General features: G+C 34.9%; 1 protein-coding gene across 3 annotated transcripts; it reads left to right on the forward strand.

Annotated features, from left to right (window-relative positions):
* Positions 1-5,191: 5,191 nt before the first annotated feature.
* DPY30 (dpy-30 histone methyltransferase complex regulatory subunit) lies at positions 5,192-13,724 on the forward strand. Of its 3 annotated transcripts, XM_081068375.1 has the most exons (6): positions 5,192-5,339; positions 5,445-5,541; positions 5,642-5,710; positions 5,796-5,843; positions 10,325-10,467; positions 13,383-13,724. In XM_081068375.1, the coding sequence occupies exons 3-6, from the start codon at positions 5,675-5,677 to the stop codon at positions 13,453-13,455; spliced, it is 300 nt and encodes a 99-aa protein (XP_080924501.1). In that variant the 5' UTR covers positions 5,192-5,339; positions 5,445-5,541; positions 5,642-5,674; the 3' UTR covers positions 13,456-13,724. The 3 variants fall into 3 exon arrangements, with proteins under 3 accessions (XP_080924501.1, XP_080924499.1, XP_080924500.1); XM_081068373.1 differs by lacking the exon at positions 5,445-5,541 and having other exon boundaries at positions 5,306-5,379; XM_081068374.1 differs by lacking the exons at positions 5,192-5,339; positions 5,445-5,541 and adding an exon at positions 5,344-5,399.
* The last annotated feature ends 667 nt before the right edge of the window (positions 13,725-14,391 follow it).

Below are 14,391 nucleotides of genomic sequence, written 5' to 3' on the forward strand. Positions count from 1 at the left end.
TAGTTACATTTATGTTAATCTTATCCAAACTTCAGAATTTATGCTCTATATCATTCATCTTAAGCTTTTAATCGGTCATTATCTTATATTGTCATTTACTCATATATGTAATCATATATATATATATATATATACACACACACACACACATACACACACATATGCTCTTGCTGAACGAGCATACACATTTATGAGGGCAGGCACTGTTATTTATTTATATCTTAAACTCCCCAAGAGCTTAACATCCCCAAGATCACCTCCAGGTTTGGTGATTTGCTAGGAGGACTCACAGGACTAAGAATATAGTTATATTCATAGCTAGGATTTATTACAGCAAAGGGATACAAAGCAAAATCAGCAAAGGGAAAAGGCACATGGCACAAACTCTGGAGGAAACAAGGTGCCAGATTCCAAGAGTCTTCTCTTAGTAGGGTCACACAGGACACATTTAATTCCTCCAGCAATAAATTCTAACAATATGTGTGAAATATTGTTTACCAGGGACACTCATCAGAAACTCTGTGCTTAGGTTTTTATTGGGGCTGATCATGTAGGCACCCTCTGTCAAAGACATACCAAAGTTCCAGACCCCTACAAGGAAATCAGGTACTTACCATAAATCACGTTGTTTGCACAAAAGTTTAGGCACAATGAACTACTCTCATCATTTAAGGATAGTTTTATGTCAGTGTAGGGAACTGTTTATCTTTTACATTTCCAGACATCAGCCAATCTTACAAGCAAGCCTTTCTAAGGATAGTAGTCTCAGGTCTGATATGTTTGTTAACTCTTTTCTGCACACTCCTCATAAATAGCTGAATGAAAGGAAGAATGAACTGGAAGATCTTTCTGTTAATACTATCACACAATTGATCAGACTCATTACTTACATAAATATTCTTTGCAATTATTGCATGTGTTACGTAGAATAAAAAACCATGTATCTCCCAATTAAAACATTTTATCTAAATATTTTTACCCTTTTAATTTTAAAACAAACTATTCTGAATCCATTCCCTTTCTTACCTCTTCCTAGCCATTCTAACATTTTCCCTTGTGGAACCAGGCCTCTCCCAGTGCATACGGTAGCAGTCATGCAATATGGGTGGGATTAACTACCACCAGGTCACGTCCTTGTCATTGTTTAGGGATTGGCAATAATTCAGGTCTGTGTCACTCTGCACAGGCACCTACCTTATCAAAAGAACAAGTTGGACAGATCAGAGTGAAGTTCAGACTTCTGGTCCATCAGTAGGCCTATGAGAAGTGATGCTTTCTTTCCTTGAACTTGAAAAAGAAAGCATGTAACCCTGAATACTAGCAGTCATCTCTCACTCATGAGAAAAGCAGCCTGAAGGTTGAAGCTAATTATACAGAGAAAAGATAAAGGGAGAAAATCACATAGAAATCGTATAGGAGCCATGACTAAACCTTGTCTGATGTCCACCTTACTACTGGGCTTTTCAGTTGTTAGCCAGAAAGTCTCCTTTACCGTTTGACAAATTTGAGTTGGGATTTCTATAATTGGAAACCAAAAGAATACTAAACGATACATTTGTCCTCTATGTACAGCCAGGAGCATAACGTTTGGAATTAGATGGACCTGGGTTGAAATTTCACTAGCTATATAATTATGTAACATTATGTGACAATTTTTCTGAATCTATTTTGTTATCTAGAAGGGGATAAAATCATCTTATTTAATGGGGATAATCATACCTACCTTGTAAGGGTATTAAGAGTATTATATGGTGGAATAAGTAAATTACTTCTCAGGGTACCTGAACATTGTTGGACTTCGAATTCAATTTTTTCTGCTCTCCAATATATGAATGCATTATCAATGCATTCTGGTATTATAGAGAAAAACATTAAAAAAAACATTGTATTAAAATTAGGTGTTATAACTATCCATTTCTATTTTACTGCCCAAGTTTGTTTTTAAGAAGACAAATGGTTTCAACATAAATTAACATGGAATGGCTCTGGATGTTTTAAAACTAAAAGATATCAAAGTTATATATTGTAACTATTACTTTTAACCTATGACCTATTTATAAACATGAGTTTAAGTTATTTGGATTCTAAAAAGAAAATGAAGCGTAAAATCAACTTAAAAATTGAAAACCATTTAGGAAATTTTAGGAAAAAAGTCTAAATATAACCTGTTATGAGAAATGGCAAGAATAATTGACAATTTAAAAATTAGAAATGATAGTAAGGTTAGCCTTTTCTTCATTTTTAATACTTGCCTTGCTGAGATGATGTTTGTATCATAAAAATCAGAAGAACACATGTATTAATATCTTCAAAAAGCCCATCTGGACAACTGAAACTAATATAACTAATAATCTTGTATCCAACTGTACTTAAATTATACCCCTCTACACACACCCAAGAAAGGCCATGTTCCTTGATATACCAACATTTCTAAGATGGGGATGGTGGTAAGGGTACTTTGGTCTGGAATTGGTGATGGAGACAAGGGAACTAAAGGTAGAGTAGTTGTCTTCCTATATTAGCTACCAAAAGATACTTCCTTCGAAAGTGTTTACTGAATCTGGAATATATATATTTTTAGGTCATCTTGAGAGGTGGTTGGTGTCTCTCCCCACAAACTGTGCCCAGAGGGCCCATTTACACTCAATAAATTCTACATTTTTCTCTGCAAACATCTGTGTGTACGTGTGAGTGCGTGCACGCTGAATCGTGTTCTTTCTCTGAGCACTTTCTTATCCAGAAATTACTTAAAAAGAATAGAAACAACAAAAAAGATTGAACATTATAACAAAGTAGTTAGGTATAGATAAAATAGCTAATTTCACAGTTTACAAAGCAATTTTATCTATCTTATCTCATTTGGTCCTCTCTATGAGGTAAGAATCGTTTCCTAATTTTATATGTGAAAACATGAAGGTCCAAAGAGTTAAACTACTTGCTTAATTGCACGTAGCAAACAAGTGAAGAAACCAGGTTTTAATATTTATTCCCAAATCAAATGTTTCACTGCTATACATATTGTATTCTTCATAAACAGGTCTTGCCTGTCTAATAGGTTAGTGTTGCATAAATGGAATTTGCACCAAGTCTTTAAAAAGGGGGTCAACAGTAGTTTTTCTTTATTATTCTAGATTCTAGAGTTCTATGTAGTTCTAGAATTTATAGCTACTATCTCCCTAAAAATTCCAAGATAGACAGTAAGTCTAGAGAGTAGAACTTTGGTTCAAGTCTTTCTTTCTCTATGGATTCACTCCTTTTGAAAATATATTTATCGAATATAAGAAACAAGCAAACACAAAAGAATATGTATGATCTTTGCCTTTGAAGAGCTCAAAATCTAATTGTGTTTAAACAAAATATAAAGCAGAATGAGGTAAGCACCATGATAGAAGAGCATAACAGAAGCAGAGAGGAGTCCTGAACAAAGTTTGATACTACAAGTTCAAATACAAGTTAAATGTTCTCGTTTTTAAAATTTATTGCTTTCTAGACAGTACACATTATTGCAAATTTCTGTCATAATCATGGTTTCCAGGGATATCATCTTTAGAATTAATTCATATCAAAACTCAGCATTCTGCCCTATCTTCAATTAACTTTATACTTCCTATTACTTTCTTGCTAATTCACTCATATAATTTCCAGCTGTCACTTTTTTCTGTTCATCTCTCTGCTGCTATGGCTTGTTCTCTGCATCTTTCAATTAATAATGCATAAATGTAAAAACTCTAGTGAAGCTTCTTTGTAAACCACACTGATAATTCTCTAGATTGAGAGAAACCTGGCTGATAGTTAATTGTCCTGTGTTTTCCCTTTTCAGTAATCATTTTATATTGTCTTTTTTTGTCTTCAGAAGTGTCAGTGTATACATTAATATCCAATTTTGACTATGGATCAACTCAATCATTGTTGTGCACCTCCAACGTACCAGGCACTGTGCGAAGTATAAAGATATGTAAGACAAGGTCCCTGCCCTGAAGGAGCTCAGTCTAGCTTCCTACGTGACTAAAATTGTTGGTACTTAGAAAATGTAAATTCGCAGCTCTCAGTTACTTTCTGGAATTTGGAAATATATAGAGTGCTTACTATGTTTTGGGAAATATATGGATGTATGATAATATAGCAATGCACATAACTATTCTCTAAGTTTTCCCAATTATTCTCTGGCCTTATTTGCTGTTATTTCCCACTCCTGGAAAGTATTTAATCTTAGTTTGAGTTAATATACGTACTAGTCAATTTCTACCTCCTGTACATACGCGTCCACATCTTTGCATCAGTCTCACGTGAAAAATCCTCGAAGTGCCATATGGTGGCTGTCACCAATCACAGTACTAATCAAGCATACATTATAAAACAAAACTTTAAACTTGTACCCACAAGTCTAGCTCCTAAACAAATTTCATTTACTTTAGATCTTTATCCATGCAGGTTGTAGAGTAGCAAAATGAAGTTGTAGTCTACCCTTTTAAAAAACTCAATGTTATCATCATTAATATTTCCATATTTCTAGAGTCATATCTTTTATTGGTTTATATTCCATTATGTAGATATGCCACAATTTAGTCGCCAAATAGTTGATATGAAGCTTTCAAATTTACATAAAGTACAACTACAAATGAGATTATTGAATCAAAGGCAGGAACTTTCATGACTATCACTTATATTTACATTAAAATAATTTAATTTATTGGAATTATAACCATCTGATTTAGCAGATCCTGGTTACTATTTACAAATTTTGTATAGGAGGCATATTATTCTTTGTAGTTTTTACAAATACAACAGTATCAACAGTATTGTGGTTTGGAAAGTCAGTTAGTTGCATTGCTCATCTGATACAAACGTAAGGTAGCATTAACATTATATTCATAGATTTAAGGATTTAGGCTTACTACGAAACCCGTGAACACTAATTCTTTCCCGACCTTTGGCTTCAGGGTAAAACCTGACGTTTTCTAGAAGACTGTTGTTCTTGGGTCTGAGATTTTCTAGTAAGAACTACCCAGTAAGTGGCCTCGGTTCCGCGGTGAAGAGCTTCGGCAGAAGCTGTCAGGCAGCACCGAGGTCTGGTCGGGCCGCATCCCTGCCAGCTGGGCTAGTCACCGGCTCTGAGCGGGGGGGGGGGGGGGGGGCGGGGGGGGCAGGTGCTCTCCATGGCTGGGCATGTCGAGGAATGATTTTCTCGTAGACCAGGTGGCCAGACTGCCCAGCACACTGCGAACCGCAGAGAACAAGCAGGCTCACACCGGGTCAGGATTCCTCCTAGCCCCAGGCCCGCTGGGGAGTTCTGCGCAAGCGCGGCAGTCGTGCGACATCCGTCACTTACGGCGGAAGCGGTTTGTGCTGGGAGTTGGTGGCGCGGTGCGGGGCTCTTAGGTACGGACGTCTGGGCGCGGGTAATCATCTTCCTTTCCCCTTCCCCCTTTCCCCACTTCTTGTAGGTTCTGGGCACCGTGGAGCTCTCGGACCTGATGCGGGCGCCCGGTCGTGGACTGCTGCATCCTGCTCCTCTCCTGCTCAGGGTGCTCCCGCGCCCAGGTGGGGGTGAGGGGCGGGGTCGCAGGCTGGGCTGGACTCCATCCTGGCTTTTTCGTGGTGAAATCTCCTGGGTAACTCACCGTTCTTCTTGTTTTCCAAGACTGGTATCGGGGACTGACTTGCAGGGTCCGCCATGGAGCCGGAGCAGATGCTGGAGGGACAGACGCAGGTATCAGTAGGCCTTGGATTCAGGGTGGCGGTGTGCAGCGAGAAAGCGTGGCTGATGTCTCTGTGACCTGTGTTTTGTTTTCTAGGTTGCAGAAAATCCTCACTCTGAGTACGGCCTCACAGATAACGTCGAGGTAACGTGTCCAGTTCCAATGCGTCTTTTTAGGTGATTGAGACAACTCGGGATCCATTTTTACTAAGTTGCTCTGCACAAGAGAAAACTTGATCATAAACCAAATAGTATCAAATTATGGGTAGCTTGTTTCATTAGTGGTACTAACTCTTCGTGGTATACAGACGTACAATTTACTTTTGAGCCAAGACGTTGAACTTCGGAAAGTGATACCAAAAAAACACACATTACTAATAGAGACTGTCATATCGTTTTGTTTGGTCTGTTAATGTATCTGTTGGGATATTGCTTTGGAAAACTGTACATTAAAATTTAGAAATCCATTGTCTTTGTAGTAGAATTGTGTGTTGGTGGAGTCAACATTTAATAAATGGTGATTTCTTTGCAGAGTTCAGTAGTCAGGTGGAAGCCCTAAAACACGTTATAGAAACTGTTTTTACCTTGCATGGTAGAAGTTACTTTGTAAATGAATGAAGGAATGCTGGAACAAATGAATTAACCAGAGCTGGGTTCAATTTGTTAAGAAAATAGAGGCTTCCTGAAGGAGATGTGTGCATTTTACTACAAAAGGAAAGACATTATTGGTGATTAATTTTGGGTAAATAAGGGCAGGAGCATTTACAAGCAGAGTAATGATAGTAACAGCTGGTAACATTTCTTTAGCCTTTTTACTATGTGCCAGGAACACTTCTAAGTAATTTGCATATATCTTCAGCCCTATAAGGCTCGGAGAAGTTGAATAACTTGTCCAAAGTCACCAGGAGGTACGTGGAGAGCTGTGTGTTAAACCGAGGCAAGTTGACATTTTAAAAGTACAATTAAGTTGTATCGCCGGTCTTGACCAACTCCGAGTTTGCTGGCATGTGGAATGACTATTCTGTGCTAACAAAATTGCTAGGAATATTTATTGCTTTGATATCAGTATTAGGAAGAGAATTTCTTTCTTGATCATGCAGTTTTTACTTGAATTGTTGTGCTGCATCAGGTGAGGATATTTTACACCAGTTTGTGTTATAGTCATTTAAGAGACTTCTTTTTAGGTATCAGCAGTCTTTTTTTGATGGTGCTTGTATATGAAGCCAGAGCCATGCTACTGTAGAGCAGTGATACCCAGATGCTTTTTTTCAAACCCTCAGACCAATTTCCATGGTAAAGTGAGAAAAAAAATAAGGAGAGTAAAGTTGAGTGTTTAATAATGATACGTTATTTGGTGATTGGTCTTCTTGATTTTATAATTTTTAAATGCCTGTTCTTTTATGAATGGTGATAATAAAATAATAATTATGTTTATTTGTAAGTTTTTACTTGGCAAAATAGAATTAACAACCCTATGTTAGTTTCTTCATTCATTGTATTGTTTTATTTCTACTTTGTTTGTTTGTGATATGTGCAAGTCTGGAAACCACTATTCTACAACTACTGCTTTTTCTCTTGATTATACTTTATTTATTGGCTTATTATAAATTTTTTAAGTTGTTTATTTAGAATCTATAGTATGCAAGTTTAACATCACAATTTACCATCAAGTGGCATAATATCTTTTCATGTATAGCATAAGAACCTTACAACAGTAATCTTCCATTTCTTCTCTCCTGGCCTTTGTACTGTTGTTATCATATATTTTACTTCTACATATGTTATAAACCCTGCAGTAGATTATTTGTATTTTTTCTTTAAAATGTCAGTTTTCTTCAAATAAGAAAAAAGAGTATTTCACCTTTACCCACGTATTTACCATTTCTGGGCTCTTCATTTGTGTAGATTCAGACTCCATCTATTATCATTTTCCTTCTACCTGAAGGGCTTCCTTTAACGCTTTTGTGTAATGCAGGTCTGATGCTGCTAAGGAATTCTTTAAACTTATGAATGTCTGAAAAGGTCATTTATTTTGCATTCGTTTTTGAGATATTTTTGCTGGGTGTAGATTTACTCCACTGTCTTCTGGCTGACATTGTTTCTGATGAGAAGTATGCTGTCATTTGCTCCTTCATAATGTCTTTTCTCTTGGTGCTTTAAAATTTTTATTACAGGTTTTAAATAATTTTATTATGATGTGTCTTGGTATACTTTTTAAAAGTTTTTGTTTCTTGTGCTTATAATTCATTGAAGTTTTTAGGTCTGTGGGTATAGAGTTTTCATGAAATTTGAAAAAATTTCAGCCATTGCTTCAAATACTTTGAAGTATTTTGTTAATTTATTTGTGCTTTCCTCTGTCTTCTTGAACATATGGAATGTCTTATAATAGGTAACTGGTTTAATGGCATTGCCTGTTCTATCATTTGTATAATTTGTATAATTTCTGGGTTTTTCCCCTTGTTATGGGTAGTATTTTTCTGCTTCTTTGCCGCTTGACAATTTCTTACAGGAAGCTGGGCATTGTTAACTTTACTTTGTTTGGTATTGGTTATTTTTATATTCTTTCAAACATTCTTGAGTTTTGTTCTAGGACATAATTAAGTTACTTGGAAACAAATTGATCCTTTTGAGTTTGAAGTTTTGTTAGGGAGGACCACACCAGCCTTTTAGTTTAGGCCTCGTTTCCTCTTGTGTATTCTGTCCAGTGCTTCATGTATTGCAAGGTTTGCTCTTGGCCTTGTGTGAGTACCAGGGTTTGTGCCCCGACTCCTTTCAGGGGGGTTTTACCTGGTGTTGAGTACTTCCCCTCACACCCACGCTGGTAAGTGCTCAGGAAAAGACTGGAAATCTGTCTCTTTAGTGTCCTCTGTGCAACTCTGTCCTCTCCAAACAACTCTCCCCCCATCAGTACCCTGCCCTGCAAATTCTAGATGTCTTAGTCTCCATGAATTTTCAACTCTCTTCTCAACTTAGGGAGACTGCTCGGCTCTGCTTTGGTTCCCTCTCCCTGTATTGCACCCTGTAAGTTTTCCAGGCAGGAAGCAGTAAGCTTGGGCAATCATAGGACTCACCTCATTTTTTTCTTTTTGTGATCACTGCTCTACACTATCAACAGCTTATTATTTATTTTTTTGTAGTAATTTGGATATGTATTTTTTAGGTTAATTCAGGATTTTGACTTAACTAAAATTAAGCATAGCAATTTGGTATATTGTCAATGTTCAGTAAATATTTGAGTGAAACAAGTGAGGATTTGGTCAAGGAGTTTTTATAGGATCTATAGGTGTTGCTTAGGCTTTGCTGTTTCTTACTGAAGGCATTGAAATGTCATGTAATTGACAAGTTTTTGTCATATAGATATTGTCTGTTGAAATTTACTGATGACCAGTAAGTAATACATGGGCAAATAAATAGCTGTTTTATACATTAATTATGTATAGAAAATTATTTTCTTACTAAGTCCCAAAATTAGATTGAAAAATCGTAAGCAAAACTAGAATAGTTGCCTGCCATAGTTGTGGGAAGTATCTTTGGAAACCATGGTATATATGCATACACGTTGTAGGTATGCAATTAAAATTTTTCTCACTTTTTACAAAATACAATTAAATGTAAAAAAATTAAATGTAGAAGAATGTGTTTGTTGTTGATTCATTTATATTCAGTGTGAGTATGTTTGGAGCAAAAGTTCATTTAAATGGAAGTGTTCTAAATAGTGTTTTGTATTCTAGATAGCCTCTTCTTTCTAAATTTTTAAAAGAAGGCAAAGTTTTTCAATAAAGTAGTTTTTGATACTCTGGATGTCAGATGAATCTATGTGAAAGGCCCAAAATTTTGGGGGTTCTTTGGAGTAGAAAGTGCAAGTCATTGTTTCCTAAATATCATTTGAATATCACGTTCATCATCTTTTCTACATGAGTCATTTCCCCATTTTCTGGCTATTTACTAAATTTTTTTCTTAAATCTATTCATTCTTAAAAATTATGGATGCATTTGTGTAAAAAAAGGAACATAAATGGAAAAAGCATTTTCACTGCGATAGAGGGTAACTATAAAAGTGAAAACTGGCTATAAAACAGTGGTAATAATTTTAGCTGGGTTCTATTGCCAGTGGAAGACTTTGAGCTTGAAGCCTCCTTGCTCCAGGAAGAGAGTGTTGCAAATGTTACAGAAGTGTTAAAGACATATTAGTACCAAGCTGAGACTTTGTCCTGGTATTTTCTGTCCTGAAAGAATTGAAAGAGGACTAGTTTTCTCACTGTGATTCAGTGCTACTTAATGTTCATGTCCAGATTTTTGGAAGCACGTTGTAAGAAGGTATTCTTATGAAAAAAAGAAAAAGGACTTGTTTCTACTTCTCAAAACCCAGAGGAAAGGGGAGAAAGAGTTAGGATCTGAAGATATGACGTTAAAAGAAATATTATGGTACCTTCAGAGAAGAAGCTTGAATGAAATTTTTAGAGATAGGTCTGATTTTATTTTGGCAGAAAGATTGGCAGTTCAATACCAGTTTTCTAATCCTTGACTTACTTTTTCTGTTAGCATCATGTTTCCGTTAATTTTCATTTAGTACTCAAAATAATATAATTATTTATAATATTCATGCATATTTTTTTAATTCACTAGAGAATAGTAGAAAATGAGAAGATTAATGCAGAAAAGTCATCAAAACAGAAAGTGGATCTTCAGTCTTTGCCAACTCGTGCCTACCTGGATCAGACAGTTGTGCCTATCTTATTACAAGGACTTGCTGTGCTTGCAAAGGAAAGGTAAGATAATAGTATCTGCAAAAGGAGTTACCCGAGAAAACAAAATAAAATTTCGCTAATTGAAATATCATTAGTTAATATAGTTTTTTTAATATTTATAAAGAATTTATGGATATTAAAGATTTTTTTGTCAGCTATAATCTCAATTCAGACACTTTCGGGTTTTTTTGTGTTTTTTTTTTTAAACTAGTCTTAGACTATATGTACATTTATAAAGATTTATAATCATGGTATACATGTAATTTTATATCTCCTTTTTACTTAATGTTATAACAAAAAACTTTTCGCATATCTCTGCATAGCCTTCATGATTATAATTTAAATTATAATAGTACCACAATTAACTTAGCCATTTTCTTATTGTTGAACAATTTCCTTTGTTATTCATCATCACCAGGCAGTTTATATGTTTTCATGCCTCTTTTGTTTTTGTTTAATTACCTTCTTATGATAAATTCCCAAGAATTGGTTTGCTAGTTCAAAGGACATGACTATTTTTACGGTGTTTGACACATAGTATCATATTTATGTCCAAAAGTTTGTTCTTAAAAATCTTCTAATGTTATAGCCTCAACATGAGTGGGTTTTTGTTTTTCCTAGCATGAGTGTTATAACCATTTTTTTGCCAGGTTGTTTTAATTTACATTTCATTTTTTAAATTTTATTTATTTTATTTTTTTTTATTAAATTTATTGGGGTGACAATTGTTAGTAAATTTACATAGATTTCAGGTGTACAATTCTGTATTACATCGTCTATAAATCCCATTGTGTGTTCACCACCCAGAGTCAGTTCTCCTTCCATCACCATATATTTGATCTCCTTTACCCTCATCACCCACCCCCCACCCCCTTATAATTTACATTTTATTAACAAGATTACAGCTTTTCTTTTTTCTGTACATGTTTTTCTCCAGTAATTCTACCTAAATCCTTTCTGTATAAGAAAATCCAGTAAAAATTTTTTTTGTAAGTTACATTAGTCAACATTATATGTAGATTATGTTTTATTCAACAAATAATAATGAACATTGTAGCAAGCTGACATAACTTGATAAGGAACTTGATGGAAGTACGTCTTACAGTTAGGGTGAGTTCTTGATTTAAAATATGTATATTTTTTACGTAAAGTTATATGATAAACATTTGTTTTAGATTGTTATATTTATAAAATAGGATTCATTTATGACTATGGTATGTCTTGGCTCTACTACTGACAGTTGAAATCTGGACATCTGTTATTTTTTTGTTCTTTCTTTAAAAAAGCCTAATAGAAATTATAAGTATTACTTTACATACTGGAAGAAAAAAATTGAAGTAGTTTTTAAGTACATGGTATTATTAAATACGATTTTTAAGTAAGGAGTCTGGTAAAATAATTCATGAAATTAATCTTTTTTTTTGTTTTATTTTATTTTATTATTTTATTTTATTTTATTTTTACATCCCTCACACCGTGAACCCCCCTCACCCCATCCACCACCACCCCGACCTCACACCGAGCCATCACATTATACACATAAAATTATAGTTGGCATTCATTAATGTCCAGCCTCTGGTGTACAATGTCATGACCAGGCATCCACAGCATCCCTGAGGTGGTCTCCCAAACAGGACACATGTCCATCGGACACCCAACAAAATCCCCAAACACTATTGAATAAGTTCCCCAAAGTAATTCTCAAAAAACCCTGAGGCCATCCTGTGGTCACCAGCCGCCCCCCAATCCCTTCACTCTTCCCCCCATTCCCAAACCCCTCCCCCCCACCCATCTAACAACTCTCGGTTTTTTGTGTCCCCAAAACTGTTTCTGATTAGTTCATACACATATTCTTTTCTTTAGATTCCGCATATAAGTGAGATCATATGGTACTTGTCTTTCTCTTTCTGACTTATTTCACTTAACATAATGTTCTCTAGATCCATCCATGTTGTTGCAAATGATAAGATTTCTTTTTTCTTTATGGCTGCGTAATACTCCATTGTATAAATGTACCACAGCTTCTTAATCCAGTCATCGACCGATGGGCATTTCGGTTGTTCATGAAATTAATCTTGAAAAATGTTCTCCATCTAGGCTGTTCAAAAGACTGTTTCAAGGGCTAATGGAATGTTTTAAGATCATTATAAATCAGTTCTCAGTATAACTTTTCCTTGTAGGGTTTAAATAGATGTTTCCCCCAGTTTTCATCTTTGGACTTGTTTTCTGAGCAAGAATAATTTATGTAAAAGTGATAAATATAAAATAACACCCTTTAATTTTAAAATGTTTAATTTCTCAGGTGTGCTATGTGGTGGCAGTATTAGAACTATTATTGCTTTAAATTATTTGAAGAAAAATAAAAGTGACTTCTTAAAAAGAAACAACAGAACTTGTTCAAATGAATATTGCTTTCTTTGATTTGTCATTTGGGGCGTTCATCTACATGTCTTGGTGATGCTACAGCCATTTTCCTATATTGTTTTTTATATTCTTATTGAAAGATAATACTCAAATAGAAAATTAGGCATATCATATGTAGCTTGATGACTTTTCAGAAACCAAACATATCTATGTTATCTGCACTCAAATCAAGAAACTGAATACTGCCCGGCACCACAGAAGCCTCACTTGTGGTCCCTTCAAGTCATTATACCATGGGGTAATCATCATCGCGTTGTCAGTACATGTTTGAAACTTCTGTTTTAGAATTGAATTCATCACCAGATTTCAGCCATACAAAAATTTCAGTTTCTTTAAACATTTTTGGTTAACCCACTTGCCTATCTCATTTGCTATATTTACTACAAATGGCCTTTGAGTGAGAAAAGAAAATTAAACTTTAAAATGTGTATTTTCATTATGGAACAGTACACTTAAATTAACACATCTAGAATATGTAAATTTCTAAATTTTGGATTTCTTTTCCCTTACAGACCACCAAATCCCATTGAATTTCTAGCGTCATATCTTTTAAAAAACAAGGCACAGTTTGAAGATCGAAACTGACTTATTGGGAAGAACAGAAAAATTTGGTTTCTACTGTAGATTTACATGATTAAGAGGCAGCTTTAATTGCTATGATTTTCCCCCGTCCCTTTTTGGAAGTATAAGAACCTTCAGGACAACAACTCATTACTGGAGTTGCAGAAGAAAACTTATTTCCTTTATTTTGATTTAATCACCATACTTATTTAATGAGTACTTTGTGCAATTTTTTCTCACTGTCTTTAACTTTGTTTTTAAAATGAACTTCAAAATAAACTGTAAAAACGTCATTATTTTAAAGTGGTTTTTGTTCTATATGAAAGTAGTTTTGCTCTATTTTAAAGTAGTTTTTGTTCTAAATATGTGGTTCAGTTGTTTTCATGAATTGCTTCTTGTGTCTTAGAATGTTTTAGTTTTATATTAGCATGAAAGTACATTAGAGTCAAATATAATATTAAAGAAATAATCAGTTTTTTTCAGTGTTGTACCTCTTGGAGGATGAGATCTTCAGTGTTTAACAACTATTACAGGTGATTCTGATCCACAGTAAAGTTGGAGTTCTGGTGTAAGCACTACAGATAGTATACAAAATCCTCCCATGCTATCAAACTTTATGTTAATAATATAATCGCTATCATTGCAGTTCTACGTGTCAGGCACAGTATTATTTTACTTAAATTATCTCTAATATAGCAGCTCTGCAAAGTAGATATTGTTATTCACATTTTGCAGATGAGGAAACAGATTTGGAGAGGTTAAGTGACTTGCTCAAGACCACACTGCTGGTAAGTGCTTGAACTGGCATTCAATCCCACTTCTACCAATGTGTTGCTTATAGCTAAATGAGAAGTACTTGTGCTGGTTAACATCATTGCTTCTTTTTGCAATAAAAAAACACCAGCCAGTCCTTTTTTTGGGTCTGCTCACTTTGTCCTGTGTGAGGAAATTCAGATAATG

Source organism: Rhinolophus hipposideros (genome assembly GCF_964194185.1).
Source record: "Rhinolophus hipposideros genome assembly, chromosome: 12".
NCBI lineage: Eukaryota > Metazoa > Chordata > Mammalia > Chiroptera > Rhinolophidae > Rhinolophus > Rhinolophus hipposideros.